Here is a 21,161-nt window from a genome sequence, read left to right on the forward strand (position 1 = left end):
TCCTTCTCTATCTCTAGGAACATTTTGTTTCCTAGTCTATTTTGCCTGACATTAGTATAGCTCCAATTTTTATAGTTCCTGTTTGCATGACATCTTCTTCCATCCTTGTACTCTCAGCCTATGTGTAACCTTTACATCTAAAGTGCATCTCCTATAAATATCATAGAGCTGAATCTTAAAAATTGATTCACATACCAAAGTTGTACCAAATATACTTGTTTTATAACTGAATCAAATCTCCAAAATCATTAAATTTTTTTTGGACCCACATCAACAAACCTGCTATTTCTGTTTTATGGGAATCTATTGAACTTTGTAGCAAAAGTATTTGTTTCTAAGCACTCACGAATTCTTGCGTTGACTCTAGAATATGAACATCAAATTCAAAGCAGTAATGCATAATTTAAAAAACTCTAAATTTTATTTTTTTGAGACAGGGTCTCCCTGTATTGCCCAGGCTGGTCTTAAACTCCCAACCTCGAGCAGTCCTTCTGCCTTGACCTTCCCGAGTGCTGGGATTACAGATGTGAGCCACCATGCTTGGCAGCTACTCTAAGTAAATGCATCAACAGTGTTTGCTTCAAATTTTACTTATAGTTTTTGCAACTTATAAAATGTTAAATTACAATTAAAATTTTAAATGTCAGAAAATGCATCAAATTCATATTCTTGATTTGCATTATAAAGTTTCAATTTCAACATAAATTCTTGTACCTGTCTGTGAACATCACAAATAAGCTTTTCCTTTCCTTGGAGCTTCACCTTTAGTTCATTCATTGTCAGTGTGATATTGGTGAGAAAATCTGCACCATAGACTGACGTATTTTGCTTTAGATTATTGCATACATGATAGCATTCCTTTTGTTGCAAAATAATCTTAAATTGGAATCAAGAGAACAATGAATCACTAAAACTCCTTCACAATTCAGCAAATAATAATTAGCAAAGACATGATCTTTAAACTTATTTATTATTATTTTTTGAGATAAAGTCTCACTCTTGTCGCCCAGGCTGGAGTGCAGTGGCATGATCCCGGCTCACCGCAACCTCCGCCTCCCGGATTCAAGCAATTCTCCTGCCTCCGTCTCCCGAGCAGCTGGGATTACAGGTGCCTGCCAGCATGCCCGGCTAATTTTGTATTTTTAGTAGAGACAGGGTTTCACCAGGTTGGCCAGGCTGGTCTTGAACTGCTGACCTCAGGAGATCCACTCACCTCAGCCTCCCAAAGTGCTGGGATTACAGGCGTGAGCCACCACTGATTTTAAATTTAATAATTTCTATGTATATATATTTGTGTGTATATATGTGTGCACATGTATATATCTCTGTGTGTGTGTATATATATAAATATTTGAGACGGAGTCTCCCTCTGTTGCCAGTCTGGAGGGCACTGGCGTGGTATCAGCTCACTGCAAGCTCTGCCTCTTAGGTTCACATGATTCTCCTGCCTCAGCCTCCCGAGTAGCTGGGATTACAGGCACACACCACCATGCCTGGCTAATTTTTGTATTTTTAGTAGAGATGGGGTTTCACCATGTTGGGCAGGATGGTCTCGATCTCCTGGCCTCATGAGCTGCCTGCCTCGGCCTCCCAAAGTGCTGGGATTACAGGCGTGAGCCACCACACCTGGCCTCATGTATATTTTTTAAACTAGAAAAATATGAACATACATCTCACTTTAACTACTAATTAGGATTTACATAGGCACAGTAACTGTCTGCATATAACATTTAGATAAATACACTATAATGTTACTTTGGTTAGTAGTAAAATACTGTTAGAATGAAGTCAATTCTTTGATACCATCTGGCAATGTGTTTATGTGGCATACAAACAAGCAATGCAACGGTTCTCTATCTTAAACAATGCAACAATTAAAAGATAAATGTGATCCTATAAACATGTGATCCTATAAAAATCATTTTGCTTAACAAAAAGGACTATTTTTCAGTACCAGTCACAACAGCCATATTTCAAATGCCCAGAAGCCACGCATGGCTAGAGGCCACCACGCTGAACAACGCACATGAGCGGAGTTTGGCAGAGCTGAGGATTCTTGGATCCCTCCCTTCACTGGCTGTGTGCTGCTCTGCCTACACATCTTCCAATGCTGGGTCTTACCAGCAACCTCGGAAAGGCAGTCTTTTTACATTTAAACTATTTTCAGGAATACAAAAAGTCAAAGGGAAACAGGCTAAAAGAATTAATTTAGCATCAAATGCTACCTTTCATCATTTTCTGGAATTACTAAGCTGTTTAGTAGCGGCACCATGGATTTCTCTAGCAGACTAAAATCTGAATAAATGATAATGGGGAATGAAGTAAAATCCAGCTTGAGAAACAAGATTCTTCAACTAAATACTTTTGTCAGATGGGTAAAGGAAAAATGGGGGCCTTGGTGGCAGACATAGATTTTGAGTCAGGGTTTACATAATGACAACAATGCCTGGACAAAACTCATTTATCCGTCTTTTCACCCACATGTGAGGCAGGAATTGAGATTATTACTTCCCTTTCCTAAATATTTCAAAATTTCCTTTCCTTTCTAGGCTTACTGCTCTGCAAGCCCGCCTCGGCTTAGCTGTCAACTGGACCACACCAGAAACCAGCTAACTAGTCTGACACCACGTATCCGTCTCCCCTTTTAACGCACCCTGCACAACACCACTGGGCCTGTTTCTTCCTCCACACCTATCGCATCTGCAGCACCCAGTGCAATAGATTTATGGTCAACGAACAACTGGAAGGATGATGCCTGTAAATCTTTATTTCCAAACTAAGCACAGAGTCTGACAATTGCAAATCTCTCAATTTTAAGTAAGCTTAGGCAACTTACTACCAGGTAACTCTGTAAGCCCAGAAGCTTTGATTCACTGTGCTGGTAAGCTGGAAGGTATCCAGCAATTAAAGCTCTTGAAGCTGGCTTCAGGTCAGGCTTGACAAAGCAAGCCAAGTTTCCTGTAACAGACCCAAACTCCTTTAACAGTTTTTGGGGAGGTTAGAGTGATCTCAAGTTTGTGATTCAAAGAAAATGAGAAAACTGACATCTCCTCGTTCATTTGATTAAAAATGTTAAATGTGCTAAAACTGCAGAAACTGGTTTTCATGCTACTTTGCAATCCAGCTGTCCTCCCAACCCCTAGCTAGACTAGCTGGTTAGACTCATTTATGTAACAATCTATTTAAAATATTATTCAGGGGAAATCTACTTACAAAAACATTTCTCAAATTCTCATGAAATTCTAGTAGAAAACTATCTTCTACAAGTTTCTTCTAATACATAACCACTCATTATGTTAAAATTATCTTTATAATACCTGTAAAAGCTTATTTTAAAATCAATTTGAATATCTAAATAATAGTCTAAAAAGGGAATAAAACTCTCAGTATGTAACATTGTTATCTAAAACCTAAAAACTTTATTCTAAATATATTTCAGTTCATGTTTCTTTAGGTACTTGTTCCTTTAAAGAACATTAACTGGAATTTATCAAGTAACATGGCACACACTTCATTAACTTGTTTTTTTTAAGACAGGGTCTTGCTCCGTCACCCATGGGGTGCAGTGGTGCCATCCGGGCTCACTGCAACCTTAGCCTCCCGGGCTCAAGCAATCCTCCTGTCTCAGCTTCCCAAGTGGCTGGAACAATAGGCACGCACCACCATGCCCGGCCAATTTTTATGTTTTTTGTAGAGGTGGGGTTTTACCATATTGCCCAGGCTGGTCTTGAACCTCTGGGCTCAAGTGATCTGCCCACCTTGGCCTCTGAAAGTGCTGGGATTATAGGCATGAGCTACTGCACCCAACCTATTAACATTTTTATACTTATTTTTTGACAATTATATGGAGGAACCAAAACTCACCATAGTGGTAAAATTGCATAGTCATGCACCATGCATAATGACATTTTGGTCAAAGACTGACCACATATATGAGGATGGTCCATAAGATATAACAGAGCTGCCTATTCAGATTTTTTTTTTTGAGAGTCTCACTGTCACTGAGGCGGAGTATAGTGCCACAATCTCCTCACTGAAACCTCCACCTCCTAGGCTCAAGCAATTCTCCCACCTCAGCCTCTTAAGCAGCTGTGACCACAGGCACATGCCACCATGCCCAGCTAATTTTTCTGTTTTATAGAGATGGGGTTTCACCATGTTGCCCAGTCTGGTCTTGAACTCCTGGCCTCCAGTGATCCGCCCACCTCAGCCTCCCAAAATGAGATTACAGGCATGATCCACTGCACCCAGCCTCAGACATACCATTTTTTTGACTTTGTCGCCCAGGCTGGAGTGCAGTGGTTTGATCTCGGCTCACTGCAAGTTCTGCCTCCCGGGTTCACGCCATTCTCCTGCATCAGTCTCCTGAGTAGCTGGGACTACAGGCGCCCGCCACCATGCCTAACTTTTTTAAAATTTTTATTATTTTTTAGTAGAGACGGGGTTTCACCAAGTTAGCCAGGATGGTCTTGGCCTCCCAAAGTGCTGGGATCACAGGCGTGAGCCGCCGCGCCCAGTCTACTCTGTCTTTTCCATGTTTCCCGGCCTACTCTGTCTTTACCATTGTCTTACAACTGTTTACAATGTTCACTACAGGACCATGCTGTACAGGTTTCCAGCCTAGGAGCAACAGGCTAAGCCACAAAGCCGAGATATGTAACAGGCTACACCATTTAGGTTTGTGTAAACACAATCTGATGTTCACACAATGGCAAAATCACCTAAGGATGCATTTCTCAGAATATATCCCCCTAATGTGCATCACTGTATTAAGGATTAAGTAGAACATGCCTACTTTAAAAATTGGAGATCAAAGCAAATATTCATTTTATCTAAACTGTACAGATTTTGAATTTTTCCCACATGTACATAAAAATTTACATTTGCTATAGAAGTAGTTTCTAAAAGCAAAGGAACTCATGTTTTCTCAAATGTAAGCTGACATCTGAAGACTTACGAAGTCACACGTTTTTAAAGTTTACATATACAACAAAATAGAGGCAACAAGTAAAACATTTAATGAATTATTATAACCCCAACACAACGTTTGCTACTGTATTTAAAAGCATTTATTTAAAATATGTCAACCTCCTTCCAAAAGACGGAAGACACATGAGCCCATTTCTTATATCATGAGGTATAAGGTAACAACAACGAAAATCCTAAATGCAAAAGGACCATCAGTTGCCTAAATATAAAATTGAACTTTGGCAAAGATGTAAGTGTTATACAGAATAACAGCCAATAAAGAAATACATTAGTTTACACCATTTCCCCATATCATGGCCCTGTCCCCCTGCATTCTTCCCTTTGGAAGGGTGAGTTACAACCCTGTCCCAGATGATTCAGAATTTTAAATACGTGGTCTGCTGATTAACCTCTATTTTTCCTCAAACCTCAGTACTACAGCTATACAAATTACACTTCTAAAGTATTTGAAACAGATATTGAATTTATTGGTTGGCTATGAGTAGGAAAATACATCGGTAAAGAAAAAGACCCTGTATATAAATATAATACTAGCTAGTTACAATTCGACCAAGAAGGTTCCACTGAAAAGAACAGTACAAGCCCTTGTTACCGCCAGTCCATATGGTATATTCAGTTTCCCGCCACCCTCATCAAAGAGCTGCCTGGGCGAATGGGACATTCTTTGAGCTTATAGTGCAGATAATGTGCTGGGTTTTGTTACATGAATGGTAAACAAGAGTTAGTCCAGTGCATTACACAATATAATGTACTGTGAATAAAGACTAGATACTTTATTTTAGACACTACTTCAACATACCAGTCACTAAAATTTATGTAACCAAAAAGAAGAGCAAAGTGAACATCTTAAAATACTGTTTATGAATGGTGAAGAACATCTGCTAAAGGAGTTCTTGGAATTATCTGCAACATTTGTACTGGATATTCTGATAGCTTTATTAAAAAAACAATGCTGTAATTGTTTTGCCTAGCTTGGTTTTAGTCCTTATACATGACCCCAAAACCTTAGAAGTCAGTATGGAAACTAGTTCCATAAATTTAAATAGTACAAAGTGAAACTCTAAAACTTGAATGTTATTATTGAGAACCTGAATCTCAAAAGAGCTTTGAAATTTTAATTTAAACATTTAGAAGTGCATTCCATCCAATTTAATAATGTCCCTAAGTTTGAAAGTGCTAATAACCCCAAGTAAGTTTTCCTGGTTGTCACTAAATCATATTAAAAAAACACACACACACAAAAAAACCCCACATTTTTGGAGATGTTCTCTGCCTATCTTTGGGACTATTAAAGTTGCACTCAACAATTCATTTCTACAACTTTAGCTTAAATTATGCCATAAATTAATTTAAATTCTCAAAGTATAAATAATTACCATTAATATGGTGAAGCTGTACTTCAAGAGATTTGCAACAAGGACTTGAGTGCCTCCAAACTTCTGATCTTTAAAACAGAAAACATGTCCTAAATTTTTTGTAAAACATTTCTAAAATGGATTTATCCAGCAAAAACACTGAAATTACATTATGGCAACACATTAAATATATTTGTTACAGAATTTTTGAAAAAAAATCTACACCATGAAAACATACTAGTTTTTATTGCATTTTAGGGAGTATAGATTATTGAAAATTATTTAGGACACGGAAAATGCCTAAAACATGAAACCTTTCTTAACAAAAGCATCATTGTCTATTTTGGTGTGACTGTTTATTCCCTACAGACCCCAAATATTTCTTCCTCTTTTGAAGGTTACAGTTGTAAATCTACACTCTTGGTTCAATTTATCACTGTCCAAATAAGGTGGAGAAGCTGTTCAAACTGATCCACAGAATGCAGTATGCCTGGAAGAGGCAAAACAAGTATTTTCAAGACATAACAGGCCATTATATCTTAATATGCTGCCCCAAATTCAAATATATTGTAGACAGTAACAAATACAGATGCATACATTTTGTGTAAAGCTCAAACCTTTAGCATCTAACAAGGGCACTCTAGTTCCAGCATCTATGAAAAGATGACGTCCTCCGTTAACAAACACAAAATGAGTAAGTGCTCCTCCTCTCCCGCTTCCGTAAAGCTCTCTGGACCTGTGATTACATAATGCAGATCGTAGGAAAAGCTGCTTCCTCAGCCTCATTAGTCCAACCAGCTCCAGCTCACCTTCACTGGAAATTGTCATGATGCACATCACCAACACAGTTTCAGGAAAAATGAGTAAACATACCTTTTATTCACACTCTACAAAAAACCAATAACAAAACCCCATACAAAGTTATGCACTGGTTCTACATCAATACGAGCTTTCCAATGTTCTGATTATAAACTGGATGTGTTTGGTGTCAGCACAACTTAAACAAAAAGCAAAAAACAAAACCAAAACATCACAATGAAATCCTAGAAAAAACAAAAAACGAAAAACCCTCAAAGGAAAAAAACAGGTCCAAGACAAAGATTCAACATCAAAACCTTTTGGAGAATTTTCTAAAAGGAAAAAAAAAAAATCAATCATTTCCCAAACAACTCATTCTCTATATAAAAATTGTTAGTAACAGTCAATATTTTTTTTTCCTAATGCTCACATGGCGTCCTTTTGCTCCCCTGCCTGCAGTTGAAACAAAAGCAGTTTGACCAAACTCCTTCGGAATTCATTTGACTTTTGAGAGAAGAATTAATAAATGAGAACAGACCATGTACACGTTCACTTTGCAAAGTTAAAGCTGGTTTTCATCTCTATTCTACTAATGGCACTACGGGCAAAATAGAGCGTGTGATGTAACTTTTATCTTGGTTGACACACTAAAATGACTTAGTCATTTAAAAAATGATCTGAAGAACTGTCTTAGGGACCTGTTTTGAAAATACATCTAATTCATACTGCTTTATAAATGCAAAATTACTTCTTCTTAAAAAAGGATTAAAAAAAAAAATAACAAAAAGACTAAGGAATACACGGACAACAAAAAGAATTCACATGATAGTAGTATTCCGGGTGACAAGCAGCACACTGCAATGACACCGAGAAGCAGTGCTTGGATCTGGTGAGCAAAGATCCAGGGACTCACCCTATAACATGTTCCAAAATGTGATATTCAATGCTTCACAATGGGAAAAAGCCACAGCTCATACAAAAGCATTTTCATAAAATTCTCACAAATGTTAAAGAGTATTTTAAAAATATAAAAGAGGATGCACAGATTTTCTCTGCATGCACAGGCAGTGCTTGGTGAGAACAAATTTAGGCAGGCACAGTGGAGATTGGACAGGAAGTGTCTCAAAAAAGAGTTAAGAAGCTGTACCTAAGCAGCTGTAGTTTTTTAACTTAAAAAAGTTAGATTTAAAAATATCAGAATGTACATATATCAACCATTACATTCAGTCCATAAATGTCTACAGATCATCACTGTTCAGCTTATCTGTCCTGGTAGATAGTTTTCATAAAAATTCATGAATAAGTTGCCTCTGGTCTGAAAACATCCTAAGGTTTAAGCAGATTTGTATGTAAAGAACCATGTTCTCAATTTAAAAATAAAGTAGTACAAAAGGGCTAACAAAACCCTAAGAGTGCAAACCACGAGCAGAGAAAGTCTGTTGCAGCTTCTTTTACAAGCTGGCCTTTGTAACACATGAAACAGGTTCTTTTTCTTTAAAAAAAATTTAGCCTTAGTTTACAATACAATCATTTCCAAATGATTTTTTTTTTAGTACAAAATTTCATAAATCAGGTCTTCTGTGGATCATATACAATCATAAAGGCTAAATTCAGATTCTATATTTTACAAACAAGTCTGAAAAAGGAGGGAGTAAAGTATGGAAGAATGGTCTCTGGATGTTACTACTGGCCTCAAAAAAGTAGTGCTACAGATTTCTGTGCAAAGAGAATATGCTGTTCAAACATTTTCCTATTTCAAGGCATGAAAATATTATATTGGATAGAAGAAATAGGAAAATTTCTTATAACAAATTAAAGATAGGTGCAAACACACCAATCCCTGTCTAGCAGTATAAAGCATATTGGGCTCAGAATTTGTCTGTTGTTAGCACCTGGCTTTCATACTATATCCTTATCAAATAATCAGATTGCAAATCCAAATCATTCTTAAGCAAACAAAAATCCTCAGTGGCCATACCTCACTCCCCTATGTTCAGATTTTCACAAGTTTACAAGTGAATCAAGGCTGTCCTCTGAAGGTGCTTGACTACCTCCTGCTAGGAAGGTGGATGCCGTTGACTTGGGGCAGGAAAGGCAGTAAGAGCTCCAGTTGTGCAAAAAGTGAGAAGTGGTCAGAGGGAATGAGGGGGTGCGGGCAGCCACTGATGTTATTCTCAACCAGCCAGTGGTGGTCCAGAGGGCCCAGGATGCCTAAGGTGTTCAGCTGAGGTTTAGAATAGAAAATGTAGTCGATTATACCCTGAAAAACAACAGAAAAAAAGATAAGCACCACATAAGACAACACTAAAATCCTGAGTGCTTTCAAGACATGTCTTTACTGTCATGTTTGGTGAACAGAACAAAACAAGTGAAACTTACTAGCTTATAGGATGAGGTGTGTACTACATATACCAAATGGTCCCCTTGCAAAATGTCAAATCGAGCAGAATGAAGCATTCTTCTTATCTGGAACTTTAATAAGACCTAAAAGACCCTTCAGGATGCAGCCTCTGCTTCTCTTTCCTAGACTAATTTGTGCCACTTTCCCTGCTGCCGCACTAGCCTTTGGAGTTAGAAAGGGGTGAGGATGGGAGGGGAACCTATAGGTACCAAGTTCTTTCCTGCCCCAGGACACACACACACACCTGACATGTGCTCCACCCAGCTCTTTCCTGCCCCAGGACAGACACACACACTCTCTCTCTCTCTCTCTCCCCCGCCGCCATTCTGCCTGGAACACTTTCTTCTACTTGTTATGAGGTCAATTCCTTCTTAATCTTTCAATGTCAAGTTCAACTGCTTTCCAAAGACCTTCCTGAATCCTGCTCCTACCTACTTAGCCACCCTACCTCCCACCACTGACTCACTTCCCTTGCTAATGGCCATCTCAAGGTGTAATTATCTATTCATTTGTGTGGCTGAGACTTGTCTCTCATCACACCTCAGTTCCACGAGAGCAGGACTGTCTCTACCTGACCCCCTTTTCTCTCAGCAGCACCCCGCCATGGCATCTAATAAACTGTTCCCATCTGATGGTTCTGCTCCTCTCCTCGACATGCTCTTGGCCAAATGTCCTGAAGGACAGTCAAGTATCTTCTTCCTGCCTCTGTATCAGCAACAGAAAGAGAAAGAAAACCCTAAGCCTTCCCACCCTCTGGTTACTACCCATGCCTTCTCTTCAATGTCTCCTGAAGAATCTGAAAGGAAGGGGCACTTGAGGATCAACAGGGGTTTACTTTCTATGCTCTAAGGTGCAAGAGCTCCTGAGATACTGTCTAAACTCTTATTTACACTCTGACAATCTAATCTAAATGACTACTTTTCCAGCAGCTTAGAAACAGAAAGCTGGGAGTTGAGAAAGCAGAAATGCAACAAGTAGTTTAAAAGGCACCTGAGTCAGATGCGGTAGCTCCCGTCTATAATCCCAGCACTTTGGGAGGCTAAGGCAGGAGGACTGCTTGAGGCCAGGGGTTCAAGATCAGGCTGGGCAATATAGCAAGACCCCGTCTTTACAAAAAATTACCCCAAAAAATGATTTGGGTATGGTGGCGCACACCTGTAGTCCTAGTTAGTGGGGAAGCTGAGGCAAGAGGGTTGCCTGAGCCCAGGAGTTCGAGGCTGCAGTGTGTTATAATCACATTACTGTACTTCAGCCTCGGCAACAGAGTGAGACATCTCTTTTTAGAAGAAGGACAGCTGAACACAAGAAAGTGACAGCCCTAAACAATCGCTAATGTTAAAAGTGACGATAGTCTGACCAGGGGCGATGGCTCACGCCTGTAATCCCAGCACTTTGGGAGACTAAGATGGGTGGATCGCATGAGGTCAGGAGTTCGAGACCAGCCTGGCCAACATGGTGAAACTCCGTCTCTACTAAAAATACAAAAATTAGCCAGGTGTGGTGGCAGGCGCCTGTAATCTCAGCTACTTGGGAGGCTGAGGTATAATAATCACTTGAACCTGGGTGGAGGTTGCACTGAGCTGAGATCGTGCCACTGCACTCCAGCCTGGGCAACAGAGTAAGATTCTCTGGGGGTTAAAAAAAAGATGTATCTTAGAAACACTTATAAATGGCTAACATAAACCACATTTTGGCATGCAAGAGTTTAGTTTCAATTAAAATGTTAAGAGACGGAACGTCTTACCCCAAATGTCACCCAAATTAGTTACTATGGTGCTGTATATCTAGCTATTAGTAAGGAGAATATAAGAAACATAATTGCGGCCGGGCGCGGTGGCTCACGCCTGTAATCCCAGCACTTTGGGAGACCGAGACGGGCGGATCACGAGGTCAGGAGATCGAGACCATCCTGGCTAACACGGTGAAATCCCGTCTCTACTAAAAAATACAAAAAAGTAGCCGGGCAAGGTGGCAGGCGCCCGTAGTTCCAGCTACTCGGGAGGCTGAGGCAGGAGAATGGCATGAACCCGGGGGCGGAGCTTGCAGTAAGCCGAGATCCAGCCACTGCACTCCAGCCTGGGCGACAGAGCAAGACTCCGTCTCAAAAAAACCAAAAACATAATTGTCCCCAAAAGGTGAAAAAGTCAACTCAGGAATTTTACAGATTATTTCATCTGACTTCTTATCCTGAAAAATATTAGAATAAATATCTACAAAGTAAGGATATAACAGCAATCACGTGGACTTCTAAAGAAGGTAATAAAAGAATATTACTGGCTGAGCACAGTGGTTCACGCCTGTAATCCCGGCACGCTGGGAGGCTGACGTGCAAGAATCATTTCAGGCCAGGAGTTCAAGACCAGCCTGGGCATAGTGAGACCCCCATCTCTACAAAAAACACAAGAATTAGCCAGGCATGGTAGTAGGCGCCTGTAGTCCCAGCTACTGGTGAGGCCGAGGTGAGAGGATCATTGGAGCCCACATGGTTGAAGCTGCAGTGAGCCATCATTGTACCACTGCACTCCAGCCTGGGTAACAGAGTGAGACCTTGTCTCAAACCAAAAACAAAGAATATTGCTGTCAATCAATTCAAGATTGCTTCATTCCAGTCTGAACACACATCCACATTTTTAAAGACATAATGATGCATCAGAAGACTTGCCAGTAAAATAGAGGTTTGAAAAACTTATCAGTCTCAAGACACACCTTGAAATCAAACGTGTAATTTGTGTAAGGCATCAGGCCACTCTCATAGGCACTCTTTAACTTGAAACCATGAGTGATCCTTCCATTGGTGGTTCCATTCTTCCCGTGACAGCTGAAGTTGGTAAGACTTTCATTATACCTCAACTCCTTAAAGTCTTTGTGATTTGTTTCTACTCCACCCGTGCTCAAATATTCTACAACACCTACAATGAAGACAATTTTTTTTACTGTCAAATATAATATAAACAAAAAGTAATTTTAAAAGATCATGCAATAGTAAAAAGTTTTAAACTACATATTCCCACGTTCCAAAATGTTTCCTTTTACATTTGCCAGGACTTGTCCAAATCTATTTTTACACAGCTATAATCACAGAATACTGAATAGTTTATACTTTGCTTTATGAACATGTGTCTTCCCAATTATCATTCTTTAATGCACAATGCAACTGGGCTGGTGGATAATATTTATGGTTACTTATTTTGTAAAATGCAGGTAGTTTCCACTTTTTACAAAGAATTAAAGATAACACCACAATCAACATCTTAGTATGCAGACTTCCTGCTTATGCTCAATTATTTACTTGGTATAAAATCCCAAGATTAGGACTGAATGTGCCATTTTACGATACTGCCAGCTATGGAGCAGAATACCACCAGCTAGTTACAGAGCAAGCGTCCACATCCCTAGTCAAGTATTTTCCCAATTTACTAAGCATAGATGGGCTCTGAAAATAAACTTTCATTTGCATTTTATTCACAAATTAGCAAGGCTGGACATTTTCTGACCTGCCTGCTATTACAATATCGTATTTCTCAATGCTGAAATGGGTCTTGGGTATTAATGTGTGACTAGATTTTCTCTTTACCCCTCAGATACTTTGTAGCTACACAGAAAGTAGAAAGCATGTAGAGAAATTGTCAGAGACTACTACTCAACTGCTTCAGCAGCAGTAATCCCCAGACAACCTGATGAAATGAAATAATTACAGATTTTAGATAGCTTTGATTTTCCCTGAAATCGATTTTTTTTTTTTTTTTGAAACTGAGTCTCGCTCTGTCGCCCAGGCTGGAGTGCAGTGGCATGATCTTGGCTCACTGCAAGCTCCGCCTCCCAGGTTCATGCCATTCTCCTGCCTCAGCCTCCTGAGCAGCTGGGACTACAGGCGCCCGCCACCACGCCTGGCTAATTTTTTGAATTTTTAGTAGAGACGGGGTTTCACTGTGTTAGCCAGGATGGTCTCGATCTTCTGACCTCGTGATCCGCCCGTCTCGGTCTCCCAAAGTGCTGGGATTACAGGCGTGAGCCACCGCGCCCGGCCTGAAATTGAATTTTAACTCAGTTTCTTTCTTTCTTTTCTTCTTTTTTTTTGGAGATAGTCTCACTGTCACCCAGGCTGGAGTGCAGTGGGACAATCTTGGCTCACTGCAACTTCTGCCTCCGGGGTTCCAGTCATTCTTGTGCCTCAACCTTCGGGTAGCTGGGATTACAGGCCTGCACCACCACGCCTGCCTAATTTTTGTATTTCCAGCAGAGACGGGGTTTCACCATGTTGGCCAGCCTGGTCTCGAACTGCTGGCCTCAAGTGATCCGCCCACCTCAGCTCCCCAACGTGCTGGGGTTTTCTTTCTTCCTAACGGCTCTATCTATTGTGATGTCAATAATGTGTTTCCCAATGCGCATGTGTGTGTGTTCACGCATACACTCAAGTCCAAGGAGAAGTATTCCTGTGTGTACAAATGAGTGGAAACACGAAAAGGAAGAAACAGTTTGTTATTACAAGGGCTATTGTTTATTGCATACTATCTATGGAAAGAGCATTCCAGATCAGGCTTTCTGTATTCTACATTTTAATAATCAAGATCCTTGCTCTTTGTTAAAATCGCTTGACTGATGTGTGTGTAAATAAAGGAGCTCAATTTCTACTTGAGGTGTATTTTTCTAATCAAGTTACAAATACGTGCAAAATTGAGATTCCATAATTTTAACTCAAATTTAAACTATGATTATATTACCAGATGCTGGAATCCCAAAGGGGTTGTCTCAATAACCATAATTATCTCTGACTTGGGGGTAATAAAACGGAACTACATACGTTCTTTAAAGAGTTATTTCACGTTATTGGTTATGTGTTTATTCAAAATGATTAACATCCTTCTCCTCAAGCTTCCACAATATCGTTTCATCTTCAAAATGGCCCCTCCACCCCAACGTGACGTTTAAAACCCGCTCATAGCTGCCATTACAAACTGAATTTTTATTTGGACTTAATTTGGAATGATCAGAAACAAAACATTACTAAATCATTTTATGTCAAAAAATATTCTACATAAAATCACATTATTTTCTTACCAGAGTCTGGCAAAGAATTAAGATCTGCACATAACACAAGTGGAATAGTTCCAAATTCTCCCAAAACACTGGATTTGAGGTTGCGAGAGGCTTTATCAATAATGTTCTTCACTTCTGAGAGGAACATCATAGTCTGCACCAACTTCACATCAGAGTACTCAGGGTCCCAATGCATGTGCGCATTGGCCACGAGAATGAGCTGTTTTTCTGTTCCAAGATGTGGCTTTCCAGCTACATTAGATAAAAACGAAACAAAGAAAGAGACAAAACCCACCCATCAGCCCATATATTCTTACAGCGTCTGAAAGCAAATAATCTCTCAGAGTCCCAGAATAGAAAAGACACCTAAAATTTCCATCGGATGACTGAACGTGCCCTACAACAAATCTGAGAAATACACGCCTAAACCTGGGCTGATGCTTCCAGCACAGAGCATTCACTACTTGTGCAAAAACAGCCCTATTTGGGACAGCTTGATTTTTAAAATTCTGTCTCCTTGAAACTTTTGGTCTTAGTTTGGATGTCCTAAATCAAGCCTCACAAAATTACATCTAAACCCGTTTTCTTAGATGTAAGTCCTATTTCCATTTTTTCTATACTTCACATTAAATATCTCCAGTTCCAACTGTTCCTCAAGGGACACAAGTTTCAGCTCCCAGCATAATGGTCACTTGAAATATACTTTCAATTTGAAGTGGTCCATTTATCCCAAACTCAAGACCTTTAAAATAATTATTTTATTTTATATTTTTCTTTCTTTATTTTTTTGAGAAGCAGTCTCACTCTGTCACCCAGGCTGGAGTGCAGTGGGGCAATCTCAGCTCACTGCAACCTCTGCCTCCCAGGTTCAAGCAATTCTCTCCCTCAGCCTCCCAAGTAGCTGGAATTACAGGCGCCTACCACCACAGCCAGCTAATAAAATGATTATTTTAAACAGATCAGGAAAAGAAGTCGGCTTACAGGACATCCTTGCTGCCAAAAAATTATAAACGTGTATGGAGTTCTTACCCCTGAGCAGTTATTTTAATTTATATTTACTTCAACATTTCTTTTTTATATGAAAAATTCTTAAGCACACACAAAAAATGTTTCTTAATGCTTTTCAAGGCTTCTAATACTTTAACGGGCAATGCTTTCTCATGTTGTTTTGTGGTAGAGAAAAAGAGATACATTTCAGGAAAGACAACTTCTCACTGAGTTTCTTCAGGTGTTAGACAAGACCATGAATACACAATGAAATTTCTGTTTTCTACTCTTTTGAAGATTTCTAGTCAGAGCTAGTCAATTTTACAGGAAGTGAAGGGCACTCACACGGCATTTCAATCGATTCCTTCCGAAGTTCTAGCAGTACTGCAACCCCAATGTTATCTTTTGTCATGACTCTGTTCAGCATAGCTTCAGACCCCTCAGAATTTGCCATGGCTAGCTGATTAAATTCAACAGTGTGTTTCTGAACCAAAGTAAATCTAAAACAAAAACAACACACAACACACACAGAGTTGGGAATACCAAGAGGTTAGCTTTGTGGGAAATGTAGTCTTCCCAAACTTCCTTCACAGATACAATGGCACTTAAATCACATTATGGAAAATCCTCCACGGTTAGCACCAAGGTTCCCACATCCATTTAAAGTTGCTCTCAGTCTGTTATTGATACAAATAACAACTTGAAATACTTTTACAACTGAAGAAAATGTAGTAATCTTCTGTTTAGGTTTTATGTTGGAATATTCTACCTTGTAATTTTTAAACAATTCTTAAGTATGGGTTTAAGAATCCCTGTACCGTCCTAGAGGGAATTTTAAGTACCTGGTATTTCAATTAACAATTGGAGTTAAACCCTAGTAAACACCTGAAGAAACAGCAGTACTTTAAGCATGTCTCCAAAACAAGGTTATTTCTGATGATTAAAAACAAACAAACAATCCCCTAGGTCAAACAGTATTATTTTCTTGAGTAATAACATAGTGCCTCATTCTCTCATTTGCCAATTCATTTCTACACCCTTGGCCCCCACCCTGCAAATACTGAGAAAATGTTCTTTTTCAAAAATAAGATGACTTACTTTTCTGTCTTGAAGAATATTGCACAGCCATCAACATGTTTCCTTTCTTGTTCTGACATTGTCCTAGCTCTAGACTTAGGACTGAAGAATCCATTATAGCCACGTTCTTTCAGTTCTACCAGAAAAAAACTGTAATACTGTTCCGTTTCAACCTCCTGAAAAATTGTAAACAGCACAGTCATTTCATAAGAAAAAAATTAGTCTGCATATTAACTTTCATGTACAGTTTGAGAGCTTGAAATAATTTCAAAGGACTCGTCTGAAGATTAAAGAATGTAACATCTTTTCACACCAGGCTTGGTGGCTCATGTCTGTAATCCCAGCACTTTGGGAGGCTGAGGCGGGCGGATCACTTGAGGCCAGGAGTTCCAGAACAAGCCTGGCCAACATGGCGAAACCCCATCTCTGCTAAAAATATAAAAATTAGCCAGGCGTGGTGGTGCATGCCTGTAATCCCAGCTACTAGGGAGGCTGAGAATTACTTGAACCCAGGAGGCGGAGGTTGCAGTGAGCTGAGATCATGCCACTCCACTCCAGCCTGGGGGACAGAGCAAGAACCTGTCTCCCCAACCAAAAAAGAAAAAGAAAAAAAAAAAAAAAAAAGGTAACATCTTTTCAATGCTCTTTATCTGAAACCAACTGGAACACCTACTTGTCATTTTACAGGTACCAGGTGCCAAGGACAATTCATTGTTATTTAGGAACAATGAATGAAAGACACATACTTCTATGCATGTATATTTCCTTATGTCTTAGAACTGATGTGGAAGAAGAATCACAGAGGTCGAAGAACTTTACAAATCATAACTTCAGACTCATGGGGAGAAAGTAACATGTCCAAGATCATGCAAGTGACTATGACAGCTGGACTGAGAACCCAAAATGATCGTGCACCAGGTCAGTCCTTTTTACACGGTGCCTTAATTGTTCTAGTAACATGGTCAGCAATGCAAAGTTATAGCTTGACCATGCCAGAACTTCAGTAACTTTGCCACCCAATTCAAAAATAGTGCAGGGACACTGGAGGAAGGAGGAAGGAGGAAGGTGAGTATTTAGCGGTCATGGCAAATGCATAAAACCCAGCTTAGCTCATTTGCTTATTTTGCAACACAGCACTGCAAAGAAAGGCAGGCAGTACTCCCAGCATTCACTGATAACAGCAAAAAGCAGTACTTGAAGAACTACCGAAGCTGAAACTTCAAATGTGTCAGTGTAATGTATTCCTAGTTTGTTCCTTGCTTTATCAATGCTAGGTCGACTCTCTTCTGTCTGACTTACCTGAAGACTTACGATATCAGCATTGCAGCTCAAGATTTCTTGAATAATGGCCTTTTTCCTGTAGTCCCAGTTTAGTGCCCATGATGGACAGTAGCCGTATAACTGCCGGGTCGCATATTTATCACAAAGAACATTATAGCACATGACAGAAAACAAGGCTGTAGGAAAGATAACTTTACTTATTCACACACGTGGCAGAAAAAAAATATATAATTAATTTCAGTAATGGTTTTCACTTAAATGTTAAGTTTGACTGTATTCATTCAATCTATAGTCACTGAAAAGCTACCATATGCCACACATGGGGGATAAATAAAAGACGGATATCACAAGCAGGATAGATAAGTGAACAAGTTAGAATACAATGTACTACCTGCTACAGAGGCAGGCACAGAGGTTTGGAAGTAAAAAGTCTAAGCTTGTGAGCCCTTCGGTCTCTGAGTCTAACATTCCTCAATTTTATACTCCTACCATGCTACCAATTGTTCATGTATGACATGGAAACTGGATAGGTAGTCCTTAATAGGCATGCCTCATTTTCTTCTACAGCACAACTATTATTATTTCATGCAAAATGAAAACGGTATCATAGACCAAATTTTGTTACACGCGCCATGAAAGCTCCCAAACTATTTTCATAGAATTTAGGTTAAAAGGAGATGAGCAGTCATTAGTTCCACTTTCCTCTTAAGTAAGGGTTTAGCTCTCTTATAACTTGGCAGTGTCAAATCCATTTGGAACATGCTAGGATTTGGAAACTTCTAACAGAGAAAGATTTGGGTGTATTCATTTTAAGTGAATTTCATCAGTACATTACAGAAGGGTTTCTCAACAAGAGTGGCACTACTGACATTTAGGTGAAGTCTGTTGCGGGGGCCTGTGCCATGTACTACAGAATGCCGAGCAGCATCCCTGGCCTCCATCCACTAGATGCCAGCAGCACTTCTCCCCGGTTATGACCATCAAAGTTGTCTCCAGACATTGCCAAATGCCCTCTGGGGGATAAACGGCCCATCTGAAAAGCACTGCTTTATAGTACACTTTCTATATAGCACAATGTAATATACATAGAGGTCATGTGAGCAAGAATTCTTTTTCATTACCTCCCAAACCAAATCAACCTTAAACATTCTATCTTAATGCTACCTGTAATCTAAGCATGCCGACAATACTGTTAGGCTTATAATAGAGACTGAGCAAAAACAACAGTTAAAAAATAAAAAACTACCAACCAGTTGGCCTTGTTCTATCTGGTTCTTGTAACATAATCCAAGACCTTGGAGGTGGTTGTTCTGTTGTAACTAGTTGAATAGAAAATACAGAATTAAGCAATATTCTTACACATCTTCCTAATAAAAAGGTTTAAACAAATAACCACTTACTTCTTTTTGCAGTACCTGACAAATTATCAAGCAAATAGTTCAGCAGCCGTCTTGTTCCATCTGGTTCCTGATAAAGGTTCAATATATCCTGGGTAAGGGGATTTCCTGGAAATAATTTTAAAAAAGTAAAATGAAACTAAGCACTAAAATGTTTCAAAATTTTATTATGTACCAAAATTATCAGATCATCTATAACAATGTTATAGTTACTAGTAAGATGTCAAACTACAGAAAATGTTTTTTCAGTTTTTGATATAAGAGTAAAAATGATTCATACCATGTTTTATATACACATTCAAAACATATTAATGGGCTGATGTCAATCAGAAATGCTCTAGCAGCACTCTGTATCTGACCTGCCTTGCCAACATTTTCAATAACACAGACGGTTAACAAACAAGAGCGAGTAAAACAAGAACAGGGCAGCCAGGTGACTGGGGGAGTGGGTGGGCAGAGGAAACAGTGAAGGGAAGGATGAAAGCCAGCGTAATGCATCAGAGAATCAAAACTCTACAATGTCACAAAGCTAACAACAAAACATCCTAATGACAAATATACACTTGCACTTAGATCTTTTAAAGTCATACTGAATAAAGCAACAACATGGGGCTGACTTGGCTTAAGAATTAACTCACTAAGGAGCGGGAAAAAAATCCCAGGGCCATGAGCCATCTGTAAATTCAATAACTGCTTTGTACCAAAATGAGAGCAAATACAATGATTTACATATACCTACAAGAGCCTCAAATCCTCTCAGAAGGGTTTCTTATGTACATGAGAAACAAAAGTACAAATAACAACAGTACAGTGCAGGGTTTCATGGAGCAAAGTTCCTATCCATTCTACACAAGCGTTGTGTATTATTCTGGATGCCACAGAGCCATTTTAAGAAAACCAGACAAATTCTGCAGTTTGAAGGCGGCAGATAAAATGGTCAAAGATCTTAACCATACCAAATGAAGACAAACTAAAGGATATGGTAGATAAGAATGATCACAACCTAAAGGAAGTGTTTTTTCCTATTCTCTCATAAAAGATTGGACTCAAAGAGCAGAAGGAAGACTGACAGATAAGATCTAACAGGAAAGGCCAAGGCAGAATAGAAGACGTTGGCAAACACTGTTAGCTATTTGAAACGCCCTGTGCTGTGAGGCAGTGGAGTATCCTTCGAAGAAGCTGAGTTGCATGGATGGGAAAAATGGCAAAGTTCATTTACCTTTAAGATCTCTTTCAGTTTGAAAATTCTAGGATTCTAAGAATTATAAAAAGTAAAAATCTGCTGCTCTAAGTGCAAAGTAGGTATTTGCAGGAATACAATTACAAGAGCACCAATCTCTGACATGTGTGGTTCTTTATACCCATCAGTCTTTTCATGTTTTCACTGAGTCACAATCCTGTGAGATAGGGAGCTACAACCTGAAGCTTATCAGGACCCTGTGTGAAACACATCTTGAGAAAACGAAGTCAACCGAAAACTTCTCAGTATCAGGTAAACAACTCATTCTAACCAGACCTACAGTGATGCTGGGTTTTTTTTTTTTTTTTTTTCTTTTTTTGAGACGGAATCTCGCTGTGTCGCCCAGGTTGGAGTGCAGTGGTGCGATCTCGGCTCACTGCAAGCTCCGCCTCCCGGGTTCACGCCATTCTCCTGCCTCAGCCTTCGGAGTAGCTGGGAATACAGGCGCCCGCCACCATGTCCAGCTAATTTTTTTTTTTTTTTGTATTTTTAGTAGAGACGGGGTTTCACCGTGTTAGCCAGGACGGTGTCAACGTCCTGACCTTCTCATCTGCCCGTCTTGGCCTCCCAAAGTGCTGGGATTACAGGCGTGAGCCACC

The 21,161-nt window shown here is 39.5% G+C and overlaps 1 protein-coding gene across 10 annotated transcripts in view; it reads right to left on the reverse strand.

Moving 5' to 3' along the window:
• Nucleotides 1-5,432: 5,432 nt before the first annotated feature.
• The window catches only part of LOC105483983 (CCR4-NOT transcription complex subunit 6), an 85,916-nt gene continuing 70,187 nt past the window's right edge, over nt 5,433-21,161 (reverse strand). For 6 of the 10 annotated variants that reach the window (XM_071097970.1, XM_071097974.1, XM_071097973.1 and 3 more), the window contains 8 exons: nt 19,326-19,430; nt 19,176-19,244; nt 17,944-18,101; nt 16,666-16,820; nt 15,913-16,067; nt 14,602-14,832; nt 12,250-12,452; nt 7,182-9,402 (listed from right to left, as the gene is read on the reverse strand). In XM_071097970.1, the coding sequence (XP_070954071.1) occupies nt 9,190-9,402; nt 12,250-12,452; nt 14,602-14,832; nt 15,913-16,067; nt 16,666-16,820; nt 17,944-18,101; nt 19,176-19,244; nt 19,326-19,430 (1,289 nt within the window). In that variant the 3' untranslated portion in view covers nt 7,182-9,189. Of the gene's footprint in view, nt 9,403-12,249; nt 12,453-14,601; nt 14,833-15,912; nt 16,068-16,665; nt 16,821-17,943; nt 18,102-19,175; nt 19,245-19,325; nt 19,431-21,161 lie in introns of all 10 variants that reach the window. The other 4 variants (XM_011745084.3, XM_011745085.3, XM_011745086.3 and 1 more) reach the window with 3 other exon arrangements.

The sequence above is a fragment of the Macaca nemestrina genome, chromosome 6 (assembly GCF_043159975.1).
Source record: "Macaca nemestrina isolate mMacNem1 chromosome 6, mMacNem.hap1, whole genome shotgun sequence".
In the NCBI taxonomy this organism is placed as follows: domain Eukaryota; kingdom Metazoa; phylum Chordata; class Mammalia; order Primates; family Cercopithecidae; genus Macaca; species Macaca nemestrina.